The 22930-nt window shown below is 38.4% G+C and overlaps 1 protein-coding gene across 2 annotated transcripts in view; it reads right to left on the bottom strand.

The window, feature by feature from the left end:
- The window catches only part of DENND4C (DENN domain containing 4C), a 98364-nt gene that overhangs the window by 65182 nt on the left and 10252 nt on the right, over positions 1 to 22930 (bottom strand). For both annotated transcript variants that reach the window (XM_008071288.2, XM_021718864.1), the window contains exons 2-9: positions 21357 to 21609; positions 19056 to 19125; positions 16236 to 16405; positions 10343 to 10581; positions 8147 to 8213; positions 6602 to 6660; positions 5578 to 5722; positions 1830 to 2005 (exon numbers count right to left, since the gene is read on the bottom strand). In XM_008071288.2, the coding sequence (XP_008069479.1) occupies positions 1830 to 2005; positions 5578 to 5722; positions 6602 to 6660; positions 8147 to 8213; positions 10343 to 10581; positions 16236 to 16405; positions 19056 to 19125; positions 21357 to 21609 (1179 nt within the window). The remainder of the gene's footprint in view (positions 1 to 1829; positions 2006 to 5577; positions 5723 to 6601; positions 6661 to 8146; positions 8214 to 10342; positions 10582 to 16235; positions 16406 to 19055; positions 19126 to 21356; positions 21610 to 22930) is intronic.

Below are 22930 nucleotides of genomic sequence, written 5' to 3'. Positions count from 1 at the left end.
AAGGCTACAGTAGCCAAACAGTCTGGTACTGGTACAAGAACAGACACACAGACCAGTGGAATAGGACTGAGATTCCAGAAGCAAAAACTCGGTCTCTCAACAAACTCATCTTTGACAAATCCAGTACTTTGAAAGGCTGAGGTGGGAGAATCACTTGAGCTCAGGAGTTCAAGAACAGCATGAGCAACATGTCTAGACCTCATCTCTAAAAAGAATTTTTTTTAATTAGCCAGGTGACGCACACCTGTGATCCCAGCTACTCAGGAGGCTGAGGTGGAAGAATTACCAGAGCCTAGGAAGTTAGGGATGCAGTGAGCAGCCTGAGTGACAGATTAAGACCCCGACGCAAAAACAACAACAAAAAAATCAGTCGTTATTCAAAACTGGGCAATATCGAGAATTTCCATAATATTATTTTATTCAGAATAGTAAATAAAGTAAAAATCTCAGTTACAGCTTAATAAATAATCATCTCTAAAATCACCACACTGAATACATTCCTGAAATAATTGCTTTTTGGGCTGGGTGCAATAGCTCACACCTATAAATCCCAGCACTTTGGGAGGCTGAGGTAGGAGGAGTGCCTGAGCCCAAGGGTTCGAAACCAACCTGGGCAACTTGGCGAGACCTTGTCTCTACAATAAATCACAAAATTAGCAGGGCGTGGTGGCACGTCTGTAGTCCCAGCTACTTGGAAGGCTAAGTCAGAAGGTCAAGGCTGTGGTGGCCTGAGTGTATGACTGCACTCAAGCCTGGGCAACAGAATGAGCCTCTGACTCAGAAAAAAAAAAAAAAAAGAAGAAAGAAAGAATTGTTTTCAGGAAGAAGAGTTTATAGACAACAAAAATGTGTGCTACTAAAAAAATTTAATTCATGCAAATGTTTCATTACTTCCAGGCTGTTAAGTAAATCTAAATATACATAGTAAAGAACTACTACAGCTATATAGTTTCAAAATACAATGGTAGATTCATTTCAAAATTGTATTTTAAGTTATAGCAAATATTTTTCTTTTCCTTAAGTTATTCCTCTGGTTAATGTACAGATATTTTCTCAACCAATTCTACTGCTGGGACAATTTAAGCCTCACCCTAAATTTTTCTTTATTCATTTTCTGCCAATCTCAAAAAAGGAAAGAATAAAAGTCCTCCAGCACCTGGAAGTTTGGAATTAACAGAGAATTTTTAGTATCTGCTGCCCTCTCCCACTTTGTGGGGGAACAAGGTGGTCATTATTAAGCATCCACCCATAACTACTTTTATTAACGTGGTCTGCTACTCTCTGAACCCTCAGCTATACCACTGCTATACTTAACTATCACGTCCAGCAAACACAAACTATGACTGATTTTTAATAACAATTTCTATTCAGTAAAGATTAGATCCTTATAAAATTCAAATCCTGACAATGAAGAAAACAGTGTACTAACACCCTATATTGTGAATAAACTTTATTTCAGTGGATAAATCCATTTTACTTACATAAAATTTTGAATTCACCCTAGAAAGTATATCACTCCTTGAGCTCTGAAAGCAATGTGTAATCATTTCTTTTGAAACTCATATTTTCTTTTGATAAACATATCTCCTGCTGTTAACATTATTACCCAAATATAAACTAGTCTAATATTGAGCATGTGGGTTTTTTTTTTGTCAAATCACACAGCTTTCCCAGATTCTGAAACCTGTCCTAGCTGAGAATTGCTGCTTTTTTAAGTGAAGGTTGACTAATAACTATCAAAAGTCGCATATTTCTACATGCTTTCAAAGAGCTGTAACTACATATGGCAAAAATATAAATGGGAGATAATATAAAATGAATCAACTTACATATATAACATGTTCGTATCCAAGTCAATGCAAACAACATCCTGTGGTGGGTCATGAAGATCAAAATACCTTGAGTCAACTCCAACTATAAATGGAAAAGGTGCACTAAGCACCGCAGCCAGTGAAAGAGGACAAAGGGGAATATATGGGCATTGCCACTGAAATGGAAAGATCATCTGGGAAAAAAGTTTTAAAAAATTAACCAAATTTTAAATTTGCAGTAAAGATTATATAATTAACGAATACTACTGAAAAGGGACCACTGAAAAGCAGTTACGTCTACTGGTTTTTGGTTTTTTTTTTAATTTTAAGCTTCATTCCAAAAACTAAGTAACTACAAAATATTACTAAGCAATACTATAAACCAATGTGACTGAAATTTTCAAGCATGGTAATGATCATACGTACAATAAAAATACTAACAGCTCTTTGTATGTTAATTCTTCTAGTGTCCACACAAAATCCATATTCCCATTTTATGGAGTCAAAGCAGAGAGATAAAATTGCCAAAAATGTCACAAAACAAACTTATGATCTCTAACTCTTATGCATTTCATGTATCCATTAGTTCTCAAAATGACCTTGGATCAAAATTCAACTAAGAGCATCAGGATTTTAGCAAAACTAACGATTCTCTTGGGAATGCTAAATAGTTAACTGAAGATCTCAACAACAAAAATTCCTAATTGTTCAAATAAGCATATAAATTATCCAACTTCTATGAGGATTAACATCTTAAAAATATAGTCAATATAAAACCTTTCTAAAGAATCTTTACCAGTTTCCCTTTACAAAGCTTTACTTTAATTGTATCGCATATATTTTTTTAAAGAACAAGTTTTTGATAAGTATAAAAAATACATTAAAACATTTCAAACAATCAGCTAAGTAATGCTAAAATTTTAATCACTGATAACTTTTTTCTTCTATTATAAAAATCCTTACTATTTTTCAAGGCCTAGTTCAATTCTTACCCCTATCCATCATCACTTACCCCAAAGAAATTCCTATAGCACTTACTACCTCTTCCAGTTATACAGATGGTTATTCAGGTTTGAGATTTTGTCTTCAATTATTTACTTAATATTTGAACATCTACTATACGCCAATCACTGTTCTACATGATGGGACCATACAATGAATGAAATAAAGATCTCTGCCCTCATGAGGTTTGTAGTCTAGGATAAGAGTCAGCAAACTTTTTCTGTAAGAGATAGTAAATCTTTTAGGCCTTGAAAACCATGTTGTCTCTGTTACAACTACTTAACTCTGCTGTCATATATGAAAGCAGTCATAGGCAATATATAAATAAGTGGCCTGTGTTCCAGTAAAACTTAATTTACAGAAACAAGTGGCAGGCAGGATTCTACCACAGTTTCCCAACATCTGGTCTTATAGGAAAAAGATAGAAAATAAACAATAGACGTAATAAAATATGTACTTTAAGTTGAGTAAATCTAATCTCAAAGTCCAAAACTTTTTGAGCACCAGCATGACACAAAAAATGCTCATGGGAACATTTAGGATTTCAGATTTTTGGATTAGGGATGTTTAACCCATGTGCCTTCTGCAAAGATTCCAAAATTTTAAAAAATCTTAAATCCAAAACACTTTTGGTCCTAAGTATTTCAAAGAAGGGATATTCAACCTGTATGTCAGGAAGTAATAAGTGCTCTGTAGAAAAAGAAAAAGTAAAGCCAAGGGAAGGATATTAGAATTCAGAACAGGAGAAAGCAAAAGCAAGCTGTTACTAGGACCAACAGAATCGGCTTAATGAAGAAAGGCCGCTAGCTAGGAGAAGAGGGCTTCAAAGAGAAGGAAGAGCGAGGGCAAGGGTCTTAAGGCACCAGGACTGCCTAACATGCCCCAGGGGTAGGCAGCAAGGAGGCCGGAGTGGCTACAGAACCGAGCAAGAGGAAGAGCAGCAGAAAAGAGATCTGATAGTTGAGGGGCAGAGCCACTTACACAAGACCTAACTAGGGCTTCAGATTTTCTTGAGGGAAAGGTATCTTCTATTCAACACCTGCAACTGTCTACGAAACCTTAGAAAAAAACGATGTGACAGCAAAACATGACATCCTTCTCTTCACTTTTGACTTTTGCAACACAAGAGGGTCATTTTTTATATAGAACTTATAGGTTTCATCAATCTTTGCTATGGGCCTCCATTAATTCTTTGATATTCAAATCATTCTCCTTTGAAGCATGTGTCCTGTCACCACCCTTTTCAGTTTTCTCTTCTTCAAATGGCAACTGGCTTAACCACCAAATGCTGATTATTAATGGTTTTACATGCAATTCAGGCAGCTCTCCAACATCAGTTACATAAACCTCATATACTCTGGCAATTTCATAAGACTACTAATTCTACACTGCATTTTTTCCAGCTGCTCTTGCACTGTACAGCTGGAATCAATCAGGAGACTAGATCACAAAGATTCTGACAAAGGGGCATCAATAAACACTAATGCTTTAGAAAGAAACTTTTTAAAACTGGTCAGTTCACCAAGAAATAATTTCCTATTGTAACAACTTTTGCTTTTACTTGCAACTGAGGAGACTTGGAAAAGTGATGCTTAATGAAGATCGTCCAATAAACCATCTATGGTTATGACTGTTTTCAGCCCTAACAGCATTTCTCTGACCAGGTTAACATCTCAGAGTCACACTCCATTTTCTGTTTTAACAAGTATTTCCTGAGGGCCTACTCTATGCTAGGTTATAGTCACAAGTGCTAAGAATACTGGGGTAAACAAGAGACTAGGTCCTTGCTTTCAAAAGACTTAGAATCTCCAAATGGAGAAGGGAAGAGAGGAGCGTCAACTATTTTAAACAACTAATGGGAGCCTGGAATGGAAAAGTGGAACATCCAAAGTCCTACACCAATTCTACAAAGCTCTACATGATCAGACTTCTTTCTAAGTGCAATGGGAAGCCATCAAAAGGTTTTAAGCAGGGGGTGACTTAATTTTTATTTATGCTTTACACAAGTGCTAAGCCTTTGTATATCGTCTTATTTCATAATCACTTGGAATTTCCTATATATTCTTGCTTCACAGTGACGAAAAGAAGGGGGGGGGGAGAGATATTAACTGTGTAACTCATTTGCTTAATGACAAGCAGGTGCAACTGCCCAGAGCCTCTCATCCAAGACAATCAGCTTCATTCATAAGTTTTTTGTTTGTTTGTTTGTTTGTTTTTTTGAGTTGGAGTCTCACTGTGTCACCCAGACTGGAGTGCAGTGGCCGCTCCCGGCCACCGCAGCCTCGACCTGCTGGGCTCTGGCGATCCTTCCGCCTCAGCCTTCCAAGTAGTCGGAATTACAGGCATGCGCTACCACGCCCGGCTGATTTTTTGATTTATTGTAGAGATGAGGTCTTGCTGCCCAGGCGGGTCTCGAACCCACGGGCTCAGGCAATCCACTCACCTCAGCCTCCCAAAGGCGTGGGATTACAGGCTGAGCCACCGAGCCCGGCTCATTCATAAGTTTTATTATGTAATCATATCATTTTTACTCTCTTGAGAACTTTAAAATATGACAAAACAGAAATTGAGATTTTTTTCTCAAATAGAAGTCACCTTTGTTTTCTTTATACTTCCTATTTCTCTCTGCCACCAGATTATATAATGTTAAACTGTTACTGAGCTGGTAATTTTCAAAGTTGCTTTTTTTGGGGAAGGAAATTTCCCTTCAGAGGAAAAATCATCTGTCAGTAATTCTGTACTAAAAAAAGAATTCTATACTTACAGCTACAACAGCTTCAGCTACCCCTGTCAACACAGCAGGCCTAAGAGAATGCAGCAGAATTTTACTCTCAAGTAAAACGAAGAGTAGCAGTGTGGCACAATTCTCAGGACCCAGATTCATTAGCAAGGTGCTAAAGTTGGCTCCACTAAAGAAAAAGAAAAAGAGATCGCTGTGAATAATATTGCTAAAATATGCTAAGATTTGTTTATTATTTCCTAAGTATTAATAGATTGAGAATCCAGTGTTAATTTCAAGTCTTGACTTAGTTATTACTGAAAAGCAGCAATTTAATGAAACAGTATAACAGGGTGATTTAAATTTATTCTCTGGTAACAAAGGGGCATTTATGGAGAAAGACTTTCCTGAAAAAACAACCATTTGAGCTAATCTCAAAGGAATGAAGGTAAGGGTGGGAGTGAAGGGGAGGGAGACAATGTACACAAGAGCCTTGGGGCAAGAAAAATCTATTGTATTCAAGAAACTGAAATAAATCTATTCTGACTAAAGCACAGTAGGGGATAAGGTGAAAATAGCAAGAGATTGAGCTAAAATCGAAATGCCACAATTATATTTGCACTTTCAAAAAGGCACATGGCTGCAGGGTGGATAAAAAAGTCAAGGAAGACTAGAAAAAAGGTACCAACTAAGAGCTTAATAATGAAGTCCCAGGCAAGAAATCACTCTAGTCTGGACAACTGATGCGGATGAAGAGAAGTAAATGGATTCAAGACATTTAGGAGGTTAAAACCAGTTCATCTTGAACACTTAGTTATAAACTAGATATAGGAAGGAGAGATGAGAAGACAAGGGAAGTATTCCCTATATCTAATCTTGCAACTCAAATAGTGCATACATTTGTAAAACAGCCCCCACTACTGATCCAGCTATCACGGTTAGAAACATTAAGGCTATCTCTATCTAGTTTGTAAAATAACACTTAACTTTATTATTCAAACCCCTAAAATATTTTAAAGCATTCTGCTCCAAGTGAATAAACATATAATTCTAAATACCAGTAAATTACCTTAGTGGCAAAGGTGTAGAAACTGGCTGTGATAATATTAATGCATCATGGACTGACAGCTTTAAAAAAAGAAAAATAAATAAATTAACCAAAACACTTTTGAAATCTAAATATTTGGATCTAGGGTAAAATGCAAAATAGTTTAATATTCAGACAGACACACTTTCTGAAACATGTGCTAAAATAATGAAAGCTACATTTACTCAGAGGTATTACACTAGTTTTTTAACTAAATGGCTAATTTGGCTGACTTCTGATTGAGTTAAATGGTCACAATAATTGTTATTCAAAAATTATAAAATAACTGCATTTTGAAAGCTTCAAAGCTGGGTGCGGTAGCTCACGCCTGTAACCCCAGCAGTTTGGGAGCCTGAGGCAGGAGGACTGCTTAAGTCTTGGAGTTCGAGACCAGCCTGGGCAAAATAGTGAGACCTCACCTCTATAAAAAAAAAGAAAAAATTAGCTGGATGTGGTGGCATGTGCCGGTAGTTCCAGCTACTTAGGAGGCTGAGGGGGAAGGACTGCTTGAGCCCAGGAGGTCCAGGCTGCTGTGAGCCGTGTTCATGTCACTGCACTCCAACCTGGGTGGCAGAGTGAGAACCTGATTCAAAAATAGAAACAAAAATAAGATAAAAGTCTCCAAATTATTTACTCAGCAGACTAGTAAACATTTTGCAGTTGCTTGGCACATATTAATACTTGATTAACTGAAATACATTTAGGATCTACAATATCCGACTTAATCCTACTACATATAATATTGAGAATGTATTTTTTAAAATTTTAATAGTTTGCCTCTAGAGACCAGTGCTACTCAAAATGTTGGTATGTAAACCATTATGGTCCATGAAGAGAGAATATATAAATGGAAAGCAAAACATTAAGCAACTCTTAGACAGTCTGACTGTACTCCCACACCCCACATATGACCAGTGGAATCATTTCCATTGACAGGGAACAGACCTGTTCGTATCTATACTGACCTCATATGGCAAGCTACATATGGACACCTACTGGGGCTTGCTACTTACTGGAAATAAACAGAAACTGGTTCTTTAGCACAGTTTAAAAAGCACTATTGTAGACTGTTCAAGTTACATCACCTGAGCCCAGGAGTTCAAGGCTGCAGTGAGCCGTCATCTTGCCACCACACTCCAGCCGAGGGAAAAGAGACCCCAACTCCAAAAAATAAAAAATTTACCCCCTCCAACTATAGCTCAATTTCCTATTTAATAACCATTAGATATTCTGATATTGAGAACATACTCATTACATAATTCTGGGTTTTACGTTATTAAAATTAGCTGCATAAAGGCCATGCAGGGACCGATGAAGATAACATCAGGAACCAAGGATTATAGTTACACTCAATTGCAAAATCCAGTAAGAAAGGATGTTCAGGAAAGCTATAAAATATAGGAAGTTTAAGGATGTTATGAATGATATTGCTCCACCTCAGAGGTAAACGGCTCTAGAATCTTCTCTGCAATGACTGAATGAACATACGGAGAGCTATCCCTGCAACACACACTCCTTTTTGATTACCTGTACAAGGATTCTTGGTCTTTGTGGTGAAGGAAAAGGGATGTTTTGCATAAAATGTGAAATGTGCCTAGAAAAAAATTTGAAATAAAGATCATAATTACTTTTCTAAAATGCATCATAGATTTTAACAAATCTTAAATATATCATCCCAGATATGATAAGGCCATTTATCTTTACGTATAATAAATAAATTTGCTTAGTACAAATAAATGCATCCATGCCCATTAAACTCGGAAATGCACAATGCATTTCCTGATACGAAGTCTACATTTACATTCCCTATTATTACTAAATAAAATTAATGTGAAAAGCTGGATGCAGTGGCTCACATCTGTAATCCCAGTATTTTGGGAGGCGGAAGCGAGAGGACAGCCTGAGTCCACAGGTTTGAGAACAGGCTGGGCAACATGGTGAGACCGCATCTCTACAATAAATCAAAAAATTAGCCTGGCATGGTAGTGCATGTCTGTAGTTTCAACTACTTGGAAGGCTGAAGCAGAAAGATCACCTGAGCCCAGCAGGTCGAGGCCGCAGTGGCCATCGGTGTGCCACTGCACTGCAACCAAGGTGACAGTGTGAGACTCTAACTCAAAAAATAAAAATGAAACATAAAACAAATAAATAAATTTTTGAAAACAGTTTTTATGAAAGACACTAATTTTTATAGTCCTGGTTATCAGTGCAACTACAGGGAGCAACTAAATGTGATATAATGAATTAACACCAACATTGCATTTAATCCCAGATTTCTAATGTAACTTTGTACAAACCACCTACCTACTTCATTTCTCTACCTGCAAATAGTGATCAAGTTTCTCCAAAGTTCTGAACTCTTAGAAGCCACTAAAATTGAAAGTATTAATTCAACTGAAAAAAAATGATCATAAGCATTTATTTTATTTTCAAAAACTATTCATGGAACATGAATTTTTTCAAAAAGTTGCTAACTTGCCATTAATGTTAAATTTTACTTCAAAAAGTTTAAATTAATCTGACAGCTGAAAATTAAAACCAGGACTATAAACCATTAAATTGGCATTTCTAGAATATAAAATCAAAGTTGAAATCATATATCTATACAAAATTGTGATGAGTCCATACACAGGATTTTGCTTTTTAAAGTTTATTTTTTAGCAGCACCATTTAAAAACCTTCAGGTCATTACCCCCACCTTATCCACTATGCTAGCATGTTTCACTAGTATTTGTTCTGCTATAATGTGTAATTTCTGGAATTGCAAGAAAAATTTATGTTTACAAATACTTTAATACATTACAGAAAGCTCTTGACACTTATTGGTTTGTTAGCACAGTACATAAATTATATACTATAATAAACAACAGTCATTGTGCCACTAGAAACCAGAAAAGATGGTTTTAAAAAGACAGAGTAGTTCCATATATATTTTTCTTGCTTACAAAAGATTCCCATGGGAGAGGAAGGGCACATCTCGTCAACAAGAGTACCTGCATAATGAACATTTGTATACCTAACCCAGATTTATACCCCACATCTTTAAAATAAAAAAAATTTTTTTTGAAATTTCCCATCAACAAGGGTACCTGCATAATGAGCATTTGTATACCTAACCCCGAATTGTACCCCACAGCTTTATAATAAAAAAATTAAAAGTTAAAAAAAAAATGTCCATGACAAAAGGAATTACAAGCCTGGAGTGATGACTCACACCTGCAATCTAAACACTTTGGGAGGCCGAGTTGAAAGGACTGCTTAAAGCCAGGCAACATAGCAAGACCTTTTCTACAAAATATCAAAAATTCAGCTAGGGTATGGTGGCACATGCCTGTGGTGCCAGCTATCAGAAGGCTGAGGCAGAAGGATCACGTGAGCCCAGGAGGTAATGGCCACTTATTCAAGCCCAGATGACAGAGTGACACACTGACTCAAAAAAAAGAGAAAGAGACAGAATGAACAGGAAGAACACACACACAATACAATTTATGTGAATTACTTCTTCAGCTGAATTCTCAAAAAAATTGTTATTTGGCAACCCTTACCACCACTATCCAATTTTAAGTTCACAGTCAATGATTTAGGTGAAGAAGGCAGCAGATAAAAAGAAGGGAGAATATGATTCACGCTCCCTTTCAATTTTGCTGCTAAAGGTTAGACAAACAACAAAATGTATATTTATATATCCAGTTTTCCACCCAACGTCTTTGTAATCATACATACTTTTCAATGGGAAGAGGATGTGGTCCAGACACGGAAAGTTTGTAGATAAACATAAGAAATTTCCTAAAAGCTTCAAAAAAAGGCCAGTGTGAGAGTAAACAGATGCATTTGTTTGAATTGATGGATTTGGAGACCATTTTTCTCTCCACAGGTGTCAACAGGCCCAGCTGCATAAGTTGTTTCTCTGTTAGGAGCTCCCGAGAGTAAGGTTCATAAAACTGGATGGCAGCTCCATATACCTACAGAGTAAAAGAATTGTTACAAAATTTGAGTTTGTTTTTAAAAATTACCTTCTCTCTCTCTTTTTTTATTACACAAGAACTATTTGCTAGGAGTACATACTATGCAGATACTGTAAAAGAAAAAATTATCGGCCAGGCTTGGTGGCTCAGCCTGTAATCCCAGCACTTTGGGAGGCAAAGGCGAGTGGACTGCCTGAGCCCGCGAGTTCAAGACCCACCTGGGCAACTTGGCGAGACCTCGTCTCTACAATAAATCAAAAAAATTAGCCGGGCGTGGTAGTGCGCGCCTGTAGTTCCAGCTACTTGGAAGGCTGAGGCGAAGGATCACCGGAGCCCAGCAGGTTGAGGCTGCAGTGGCCGGGAGCGTGCCAATGCACTCCAGTCTGGGCAACTGAGTGAGACTCCAACTCAAAAAAAAAAGAAAAGAAAAAATTATCAGCCGGGCTCAGTGGCTCAGCCTGTAATCCCACACTTTGGGAGACTGAGGTGAGTGGACTGCCTGAGCCCACGGGTTTGAGACCCACCTAGGCAACTTGGCGAAACCCCATCTCTACAATAAATCAAAAACTTAGCCAGGCGTGGTAGCATGTGCCTGTAGTTCCAGCTATTTGGAAGGCTGAGGCGGAAGGATCGCCGGAGTCCAGCAGGTCAAGGCTGCGGTGGCCAGGAGCGTGCCACTGCACTCCAGCCCGGGCAATAGAGTGTGACTCCAACTCAAAAAAGAAAAAGAAAAAATTATCATCCAAAATTCTACCCCAGAGAGAACCAGATTTTGATATAAATGCATCTAGATTTTTTCCACTGCAATTATACATTCAATTATACATCTTATATTAAAATGGACAGTAACCTCTTCTAACTGGCTTTCATTTTTAACTACATAGTAAAATTCTTTTACCTAGTTCCTACCCTAGAGAATACATTCTGATAACCTCACTCAACTCAGACTTGGTTTTGTGTGTGTGATTTTCTTTAATTGGGGTAAAATATACTTAACATATCATTTACCACTCAAACAATTTTTAACTGTACAACTCAGTGGTTTTAATTATATTCACAATGTGGTGCAAACATAAATATCATCACTACTCATTTCCAGAACGTTTTCATCACCCCAAACAAAAGCTCTGTATTCCCTTAAAGAATAACTTCCCATTCTCCCATCCCCACTTCAAAGCCCTGGCAAGTTCTATTGTACTTTCTGTCTATGAATTTACCTATTCTAGGTACCTCCTATAAATGGAATCATACAATAGTTGTTCTTTTGTATCTGACATCTTTCATTTAGTATGAAGTTTTCAAGGTTCATCCATGTTGCAGCACGTATCCAAATTTCATTCCTTCTTAAGGAATGAATAATAATTCAATCAGGTTGGGCGCCACCGTCCATGCCTGTAATCCCATCATTCTGGGAGGCCAAGGTGGGTGGACTGCTTGAAGCCAGAGGTTTGAGACCAGTCTGGCCAACATAATGAGACCTCACCTCTATAAAATATTTTTTATTTTCTTATGTATGTGTGTATGTATGCATGTATTCTTGAGTCAGAGTCTCACTCTGCTGCCCCCAAAATTTAAAAAAAATTAACCAAGCATGGTGCTGTGTGCCTACAGTCCCAGCTACTTGAGAGGCTGGGGTTGAAGGAGGCTGAGGCTGCAGTGAACCCTGATTGTGCCGCTGCACTCCAGCCTGGGTGAGACCAGCCTAGGAAAGACCCCAACTCAAGAAAAAAAAGCGCCTTAGTCTACTGACATCTTTGTTCATCAATACTGGATGCCTTTATTTATTTATTTATTTATTTATTTATTTATGTATCACCTCAATCCACTACACCTACCTTCCTTTTCCACTAAAACAATTTTCTTTTTAGTTGGAGTCTCACTCTGTTGCCCAGGCTGGAGTGCAGTGGCAAGCTCACGGCCACTGCAGCCTCAACCTGCTGTGCTTGGAAGATCCTTCTACCTCAGCCTTCCAAGTAGCTGGAACTACAGGCACACACCACCATGCCCAGTTAACTTTTTGATTTATTGTAGAGATGAGGTCTCACCAAGTTGCCCAGCTGATCTCGAACCTGTGAGCTCAAGCAATCCTCTCACCTCAGTCTCCCAAAGTGCTGGGATCATAGGCGTGAGTCACCATGCCTGGCCTAGCTACAACAATTTTAATCAAGGTCTCCAATGTCTTCCTGAAATAGTTTCAGTGCTTAATTATTTCTTGTTAAGAGAGAGTTTCACTCTGTTGACCAGGTTGGAGCGCAATCATAGCTCACTATAGCCTTGAATTCCTGGGCTCAGGTGATTCCCTTACCTCAGCCTCCCAAGTAGCTAGCTAGGACTACAGGCACATGTCACCATGCCCAGCTAATTTTTTATTTTTTGTAGAGCGAAGTTCTCCCTATATTACCCAGGCTGGTCTCGAAATCCTGGTCTCAAACCATCCTTCCACCTTGCCCTCCCAAAGTGCTGAAGTTTACAAGCATGATGGCCACTGCTTACTTGTGTATTTTTTCTCTCTTCCTGACACAAGATACAGCTAACGTTCCTCTCTCCTAAAGCTCTCTACTCCTTTGTTATATTTGACAGTACAAATTTCTCTTTGTTCTCTGGCTACTTTTCTCTTTCCCATACTAGATTCGATAATGCTGCCTATCACTTAAAGATTGGCATTTCTAGCTTCATGCTTCTCTTCTACCTGACCTCTTTCCTGAACTCGACTCCGTTTCCAAATGACTACTCAATAATCTTCATGTGGATGGCCAACATGCCTCACAAACCAGTACTTTCAAACGTGAACTCATCATCTGCATACGTTTTCCAATATCCCTAACCACACACAGTGATGCTACCCAATCCCCAAGCCAGAAACTTGGAAGTCATTCTCAATTCCATGTACACTTACCACACTTCAAAGCCATCACTGCAGTTAAACCCTAACTGGTCTCAGTGAGAAGAGAAAGCATTTGAGTAAAAAACACACTGCAGACACACTGCTTCAGAGATAATAATCTGATCCTTCAAAAGTTCCCCATAACAAGTAAAATGTCACAGTCCATGTAAATGGCATCAGGGTCTCAATTCCTCATAGTACCTGTTGTTTTTGTTCAACGATACAGAGCTACCAACAGTACCAGACATATATGCTATGTTCATAATGTTACACCTTTTTACTTTTAGTTACACTCTGATGCTTCCCGGGATCTGTCCATTTTTCAAAACACTGATAAAATGGCACTTCCTCTGTGAAGCATTTCTATCATTATACCCATCCCCTCCTCCCAACAAATCAAGTCTTACTTTTGTATGTTGTAAGTCTTGTAACTATATAGACACTCTTTATATACATATATCACATTAACCTTTGCCTTTAGAAATACAACATTCCCAGACACAGTTGTTTCCAAGGGATCTCAAGTTGTTGCTTTTCCTGTTTTGTTTGTTTTTTTTTTTGATACAGGGTCTTGCTCTACTGCCCAGGTAGAGTGCAGTGGCACGATCACAGCTCACCATAGCCTTGAACTCCTGGGCTCAAGTGATCCTCCTGTTTCAGCCTCCTGAGCAGCTAGGACTACAAGGGCACACCAACATCCTCAGCTAATTTTTTTAATTTTTTGTAGAGACAAGGTCTCGCTATGTTGTGTAGGCAGGTCTCGAATTTCTGGTCTCAAGCAATCCTCTTGCCTCAGTCTCCCAAAGTGCTGGGATTATAAGCACGAGCCACCACACCTGGCCAGCGATCTAAAAGTTTTTACATGCAATATGACAAAAGCACGAAAATAATTTCACATACCTGAATGCTTAAATGTTGATATCATCCCCTAGCCAATGAATAAACCTAGCAAACTGCCCAGTACCCACATCTCAGTGAGATGTTGCTTTTCTTTACTGGTCAAAGTAAATTTGTTAATTCATGCGTTTGAATATCTTTAAATTTTTTGTTATGTTTATTACTTTCAAAAAGAGAAACTACACATGATGATTAAGCTAATAAGTTAGTTTAGTTGTAGGCAATCTAGCCAATATAGTATTAACCTTCACTCAGTATTTACATGATCCAGACACCAAGCTGGATATATTATATATATTATTTTTAATGCAGTGATTGTAAACTTGCAGTCTGTAGAATGAGGTCACAGATGTATTTTGTTTTATCCACATAAATCACTTTAGGCTATTTTTTTTTCAATAAAATTGCCTATCTTAAGAAATTTCCTTTAAAAGTTTTCAAGTTTTACTATTTTTAGCCTGTAATCTCGCGTTTTGGGAGGCTGAGGTGAGTGGATTGCCTGAGCCCGCAGGTTCGAGACCCACCTGCGCAACTTGACAAGACCTCATCTCTACAATAAATCAAAACTTAGTCGGGCGTGGTAGCACACGCCTGTAGTTCCAGCTACTTGGAAGGCTAAGGTGGAAAGATCGCTGGAGCCTAGCAGATCGAGGCTGCGGTGGCCGGGAGCGGCCACTGCACTCCAGTCTGGGCAACAGAGTGAGACTCCAACTCAAAAAAAAAAAATACTGTTGTCTACTTTTTATTTCTGAATAGTTTATTTTTCCCTTTTCTTTTCTTATTTTAATATCTCATTTAATGTCATTATTCTCGTTTTATATAAGACAATAAATATGCTTTTTCTCTCTGGTTGTTTCCATCTGGTATTTCATGGTTTCACTACGCTATGAAAAGAGGTAATTCATCTGTTGTTTATTTTTTTCTGCAGCAGATTCAGAGTGCATCTTTACTCTGAAGACTCAATTTTTCATCAACCTTAGAAAACTCTCAACCGACCTCTAGCTCTTAGAATATTCCCTTTTCCTTTTCTAGCCTCTTCCTCTGGAATCCATTAAACATCTAGTGGACCATCTGCTGCTACCTGCTCCCCACCCCCACCCCACCCCCTGACTTTGGTAGAGACAAGGTCTCTCTATGTTGCCCAGGCTGGTCTCAAACCCCTGGATTCAAACAAGCGTCCTGCCTCCACCTCCCAAAGTACTGAGATTACAGGCGTGAGTCATCGCGCCCAGGCTATCCTCTGTATTTCTAAACTCCTTTTATGTTTTACATTTTTCTGTATCACATTTAAGGTAATCTATCTTCCAATCCACTAACTCCACCTTCAGGTATATCTTATCTGCTGTCTAAATTACTCACTGAGTTTTTAAGAACTGTATTTTTCATTTCTAAACATTTGATTCTTTTTCTAATCTGTCTATTCATTTTTCGAAACATTCTGTTCTTTCCTTGATACTTTGAGCCTCTCCATTAGGTCTTAAATTATTTTATGTATTCAATTTACAACATTTTTTCTACTGTCATTCTCTCATCTCAATGTTTTGAAGGTCTACTCCAGCTTTTTACCGTGTCTACTGATTCTTTCAATGGTATTTGCACCTTCTAACTGTCATTATAATCTCATTGTGAGGCCTGGGTTTGGGGCTGTCTCTGCAGAGAGACTTTCTATTTGTCTCCATAGAAACTCCAAAGGTATAAGTATCCTGATACCAATTTTCAAGTTGATGTCTCATCTTGAGTATTACCATATAAATACAAACCAAAATGTATCATGAACAAATAATCCTGATATTCAAGCAAAACTTGTATTAGTCATTTACGAAACAAAAGTATGGACAAAACAAGTTTACTCAATGAGGCAAAAATATACCTTTTCAGCTGAAGAACCTGTCAAGACAAAAGTTGAAAAAACTGGAAGTGGATATTTGGCTTGAGGATCCCAGCACTCGATAGTGGCTCCCATCGGAAGGCAGAAGAGAGGTACAGATTCTGAGAGTGGAAATGACTCATAGTCATCTTCTGGATATCTAAAAATTAAACCTTTTGGAGAAAGAAGATGATTATTCTTTTAAAAAATTACTTTTCTAAAAATTACATATGACACACATTAATGGAATATTTTAATACCAAATTTCATGGCAATACTTACGCAAAATTTCAAAATCAATCTTTCTCTTGCTATAAAATGAATTAAAATAAATTAACAGGCTAGGCATGGCGGTTCACACCTGTAATCCCAGCACTTTGGGAGGTGTTGGCAAGAGAACTCCCTGAGTCCAGGGGTTCAAGACCAGCTTGGGCAACTTGGCGAGATCTCATCTCTATACTAAATGAAAAAATTAACCAGGCACAGTGGTGTGTACCTGTAGTTCCAGCTACTTGGAAGGATGAAGCAGAAAAATTGCCTGACGCCAGCAGGTCAAGGCTACAGTAGCTGTGAGCATGATCCTGTACTCCGGCCTGGGCAACAGAGTAAGAATTCAACTGTAACATAAAATAACATGAAATTAAATAAAATAACAAATTTATCCTTTATTTTTTACCCATGGACTTACAGTTAATTGAAATATAAAACTTTATTAACTATACTAGTTGGACTCTGTTCAACCAATCTTTTTTTTTTTTAATTGGAGTCTCACTCTGTCACCCAGACTGGAGTGCAGTGGCCGCTCCCCGTCACCGCAGCCTCGACCTGCTGGGCTCTGGCGATCCTTCCGCCTCAGCCTTCCAAGTAGCTGCAACTACAGGCGCGTGCTACCACGCCCAGCTAATTTTTTATTTATTGTAGAGATGAGGTCTCGCCAAGTTGCCCAGGTGGGTCTCAAACCCGCGGGCTCAGACAATCCACTCACCTCGGCCTCCCAAAGTGCTAGGATTACAGACTGAGCCACTGAGCCCAGCCTCAACCAATCTTGATCACCAATCTTGATGTATTTTCTTTTACATATGCCAATACCTTGTGGAAAATTTAAAAACATACACCTATTTCAGTTAGTTTTCTGTAAAAAAATTCAGGGAAGGCACAAGTGTTAAAAAATAATGCCAGTACAACAAAAGTTAACAAGGCCTTTAAGCTCTTCTTGAGAGAAGCAGTGTAAAAGGCATGCAACATGAAAAGTAAATGAGACAGAAATCCTGTGTCTGAGTACAGGGTGTGTGAGACCCAGAAAGTAAGAACAGAGAGCATTCTCAGGACCATAGCAAAGCCCTTCCAGAATAAAATAGCTACATGGCATCAGCTAATTAGCCTCTAATGTCACTAGCATACAGACTGCCTCTAAGTTAAAAACTAGAAAATCAATAGTAGAATTCAGAGTTCAAATTCAGTCTCCAAAATTCTATGCTCTGAAATAAGCACCTCATATCAAATACCTGAATACTTTAACAAAGCTTCTTTCTATAAGTTACTTTATGGTGATACACTCTCCCCACCAAAAAAGAAATAAAACATTTTAGCAAATCACATATAATCAAGACATTACAGCAATATTAACAGTATCATATTTTAAAATGATACCAGAATTTTATCAATGTTAGTTGTTGCCTTTGTTTTTATATTATAAATTACATGGTTTGAGCCGAGCACTGTGGCTCATGTCTGTAATCCCAGCACTTTGGGAGATGGAGACAAGAGAATTGCCTGAGCTCAGGAGTTCAAGACCAGCCTGGGCAACTTGGTAAAGTCTCATCTCTACAATTAAAAAAAAATTAGCCGGGCGTGGTGGCGCACACATGTAGTTCCAGCTACTTGGAAGGCTGAGGCAGAAGGATCACCTGAGTCCAGCAGGTCAAGGCTGCAGTGGCCAAGAGCGTGTCACTGCACTCCAGCCAGTTGGAGTGAGACTCCAACTCAAAAAAAAAAAAAAAATTACATGGTTTGAGTCAATAGCATGAATGTATTTATGAGGAAATCAATATTTTTCAGATATGGGTTTGCCTAATTTCCCTGAAGTGAAACTTAATTTAAAGAATAGTGCATATTCAAAAAGCAATTGGGACTGCTTCTTTTCACAAAGAGGCATTCCAGTATTTACAACTGGAGCATACCTGTATTTTCAGTTTCTATCCCACCATACCAGTGGGATGAAGAGGTCACACTTAAATCTTTACAACCCTGGACATTTTACTGTGTAGTAAGAATATGGCGATAGAGTTCTCAAACACTTCATGGCAGAAAAGTTTCTCAGGCCCTCCTGTCCTCCATATAGTTGATTCTTTGCAACAAAGGAGAAAGGAAGCAAAGTCTACCTTTCAGGGCAAGTAACATGTGGTTTCAAATCAGACGCACAGAGATAAGAGAAGAAAATATAAGAAGTAAAGATGCAGTTTGACGCCTTTCTGATTGCCAAAATATAAAAGGTTAGAGAGTAAGCAACTTTTCATTAAACTGGTTAAATCTATTAATATAGATCAAGAGCTTGAATGCTTATTCCATATATGTGTGCTTTGGATAAAAGTTTAAGTTTAAATAACAGCATGTTTTTGTGGGGGAAGGGGTACATTAATATATCTTGCATTATGTAATGTATTTAGGAAAACAATGTCTCAAGATGCTAAAATTATGGATAATTCAAGTTTATAAATAGATCAATTCCATAAACTACATAAGGAGTATACTTTGTCTCTTGTAGCCAAATGTTAAAGTGGACCAATAAGTACAATAATAGAAACTTAAAAAAAAATCACTTACCAGCTTTATATGCTATTGCATTTGAAGCAGGTACAGACTTCTTATAACACAGAAACACACTGGAACCCCACTGTAAAATACAAATTAGGTTTGTAAAAAGATAAAAGAGTTAAAAAATTGATCTTGCTGAGTCATTTAAAGATTCTAATTATTCATATAAAACATATGTTTATCTAACAAACTAGATCATATAAAATACAGCAAAGTGGCTGGGCTGGATGGCTCAGCCTATAATCCCAGCACTTTGGGAGACCAAGGCGAGTAGGTTGCCTGAGCCCGCAGGTAGACACCTCGTCTCTACAATAAATAAAAAATTAGCCAGGCGCGGTCGCACGTGCCTGTAGTTCCGGCTACTTGGAAGGCTGAGGCGGAAGGATCGTCAGAGCCCAGCAGGTCGAGGCTGCGGTGGCCAGGAGCATGCCACTGCACTCTAGCCTGGGTGACAGAGTGAGACTCCGACTCAAAAAAAAAAAATCCAGCAAAGCATGAAGTTGCGAACTATAAAAACAAAAGAAGGGGCCAGGCACAGCAGCTCACGCATATACAATCCCAGCACTCTGGGAGGCTGAGATGGGAGGACTGCTTGAGCCCAGGAGTTTGAGACCAGCTTAGGCAAAACAGCTAGACTTCATCTCTAAAAAAAAAAAATAAAAATAGCCAGGCATGGTGGCGCATGCCTGTAGTCCCAGCTATTCAAGAGGCAGAGGCAGAAGGATCACCTGAATCCAGAAGGCTGAGTCTACAGTGAGCTGTGAGCATGCCACTGCACTCCAACCTGGGTAACAGAGGGAGACCCCAACTTAATTTAAAAAGAAAAGAAAGGAGTAAGAAAACTGTGCTACAAAAACTCAACGAATATGAAGGCAGTTTTGCAAAGCTTGGAATTCTGTCTCTCTGATTTTAAGAGACAGCACAAAGTGCGTGGGCACTAGAGCCCAAACTAAGGCAAACTAGGATCACTGGGGTGTGATGAGGTCATCATCTCCAGAGGCAGCCTGTCTTCACCCATAGTTATGGATGCATTTGTCACCTCTGCCAATACAACACTAAGCTAATATTAGTATGGCCTGAAGATAATTTTCTTTTCTTTTTTTTTTTTTGAGTCCATCTCTCACTCTGTCGCCAGTGCTGAAGTGCAGTGGCACAATCATGGCTCCCCACAGCTTTAACCCCCTAGGCTCAGGGAATCCTTCAACCTCCCAAGAAGTGGAGACTAGAGATGCGTACTACCACACTCAGCTAATTTTTTTATTTTTTTGTAGGGATTTTGCTATGTTGCCCAGGCTGGTCTCAAACTCCTGGGCTCAGGTAGTCCTTCCACTTTAGCCTCCATAAGTGTGGGATTACAGGTGAGCCACTACACCCAGCCAAAGATATTTTCCAAAATAAATCTGACTCAACAATAAACTTCATTCTTAAAAAAAACTATGAATCAAATATACACGTTCACTTTTCCTCTTCACTAGAGCCCTTTTAAAAAATAAGTATGCAAAATCACAATATTTAAAATACACAAATGTAAGAAGAGCCCCTACCCAGTCTCCCTGCAGTTGTCCTTGAAGACACCACTGAAACCCAGCAGCTAATAAAACCTCTATTACTATAATATAGATAATGTTAGAATTTACAAAATAAAATAAAAAGGATTTAAAGTATCCTTTTTCTGGGTGAAATTATGTTAAATCAAATAGGATATAAAAATTTGTTATAATCATAAAAATTAGAGCACTGCCAGACATGGTGGCTCACACCTGTATTCCCACTACTTTGGGAGGCAGAGACGAGAGGACTGCCAGAGCCCACAAGTTCGAGACCAGCCTGGGCGACTTGGTGAGCCCTCGTCTCTATAATAAATCAAAAATTTAGCCAAGTGTGGTGGCATGCACCTGTGGTTCCAGATACTTGGAAGGCTGAGACAGAAGGATTATCTGAGTCCAGCAGGCCGAGGCTGCAGTGACAGGGAACGTGCCACCTGCACTCCAGCCTCGGTGACAGAGTAAGACTCCAACTAAAAATAAAAATAAAAAAAAATTAGTAGTTCCAGCTACTTGGAAGGCTGAGGCGAAAGGATCGCCGGAGCCCAGCAGGTCGAGGCTGTGGTGGCCGGGAGTGGACATTGCACTCCAGTCTGGGCGACAGAGTGAGACTCCAACTCAAAAAAAAAAAAAAAATTAGAGAGCTAAATATAGTAAAAACAAGAATCATGAAAATATAAAATGAGAGTAAATTATGTATCCAATAGTAAACAGGAATCCAAAAAGCATCCTATTTTTGTTTTCATATGAAATAACTTTTTCTTACCATTCCACAATTTAAGTTTTTGTCAACTTTGCAGAAGGTATGAGGAGGAGTTTCTCCTTTACTGGTTACAATAACACAGATATCAGTTACAGCCAAGGAATTCTGGGGTCGAACTGGAGGGGCCCTTCGGTAAGTGATAAAGATTCTTTGTGAAGTAGTTGAACTATTGTTGACATTGGCACAGCGACCATAGGGCGTGGCTTGGATCACTTCACATCCGTTCATAAGCCGTTCTTTCCCTTCATATAACACTCTGCATGGCAGGGAGGGAAGAAATCATTCATACATACATACATTCTAGATTAATACTGGTTTTCTTCTTGAAACCCAAAAAAAAGGGGGGGGCTCCCCTATTGCTTCCCAATCTTCATTACAAACCAATTTAAAATTATTACTTTGGGAACAAAAAATCTTTGAACTATTTTTCAAAAGCAACACCATAAATATCTTCAGGTCAATTTCTAAAAGTTTCAACAAGTATTCAGATATTTTCACAAAAGTTTTCTCCATAATTTCTGTTAAATTTTTATCTCTAAAAATCCTTTGACTGAAATTAAAGAAGGGGGAAATAAATGAAAAAGACATCTCATGCTCACAGACAAAAAGACAGTATTGTAAGATGGCAACATTCCCAAATAGATCTACAAAGTCAACAAAACTCCTATCTAAATCTTAGCTGCTTTTTTTTTTTTGGGCCAAGGTAATTGGGAAAAAAAAGAATAAAGTTAGAGGACTCATACTTTTCTACTCCTAAAGTTTCCACACATCTACAATAATCAGTACAACGCTGTGCTGGAAGAAGGATAAACAAATAGATGAACAGAACAAAATGGAGAGTCCAAGTTTAAGCCCTGTCAATTGATCTCAACAACAGTGCCAAGCCATTTCAATCAAGAAAGAACCATCTTTTCAACAAATAATTCTGGAACAACTGGATATCCACATGCAAAAATATGAAGTAGGACCCCTTCTTTGTACTACACCTCAATAAACTCAAACTGTATCAAACAACTAACTATGAAAACTAAAACTATAATACTACTGGGGGAAAAAAGGAATAAATCTTTGTGACTTTGGGTTAGACAAAGTCTTCTTGGACATGACACCAAAAATACAAGCAACTAACATGCTAAGGGAAAAAAGTCAGTCACAAAAGATCACATATATTATGATTCCATTTATATAAAATGTCCAAAACAGACAAATCCATAAAGGCAGAAAGTAGATTAGTAATTACCTAGGGGTAGAGAGTAGAAAGGGTTAGTGAACAGTGATTGCTAATGGGTATACAATTTAAAGATTTCTTTTTAGGGTGATGAAAATGTTCTAAAATTAACTGTGGTGATGAATTCACAACTTTGAGAATATACTAAAAACCACTGAACTGTACGCTTTAAAAGTAGGTACATTGTGTGAATGTGAATTATATTTCCATATGGCTCTTAAAACCCAACTAAATATTAAAACATGCTGTAAGCCAGTGCAGGAACTCATGCCTATAATCCCAGGACTTTGGGAGGCTAAGGCCAGTGGACTTACCCCTGAGCCCAGGGGTTCGAGGCCAGCCTGGGCAA

The sequence above is a fragment of the Carlito syrichta genome, unplaced genomic scaffold, assembly GCF_000164805.1.
Source record: "Carlito syrichta isolate Samal-C Ts95f unplaced genomic scaffold, Tarsius_syrichta-2.0.1 Scaffold113135, whole genome shotgun sequence".
NCBI lineage: Eukaryota > Metazoa > Chordata > Mammalia > Primates > Tarsiidae > Carlito > Carlito syrichta.
Note: the sequence above shows the minus strand (reverse complement) of the source record. Positions and strands in the feature narration are given on the sequence as shown.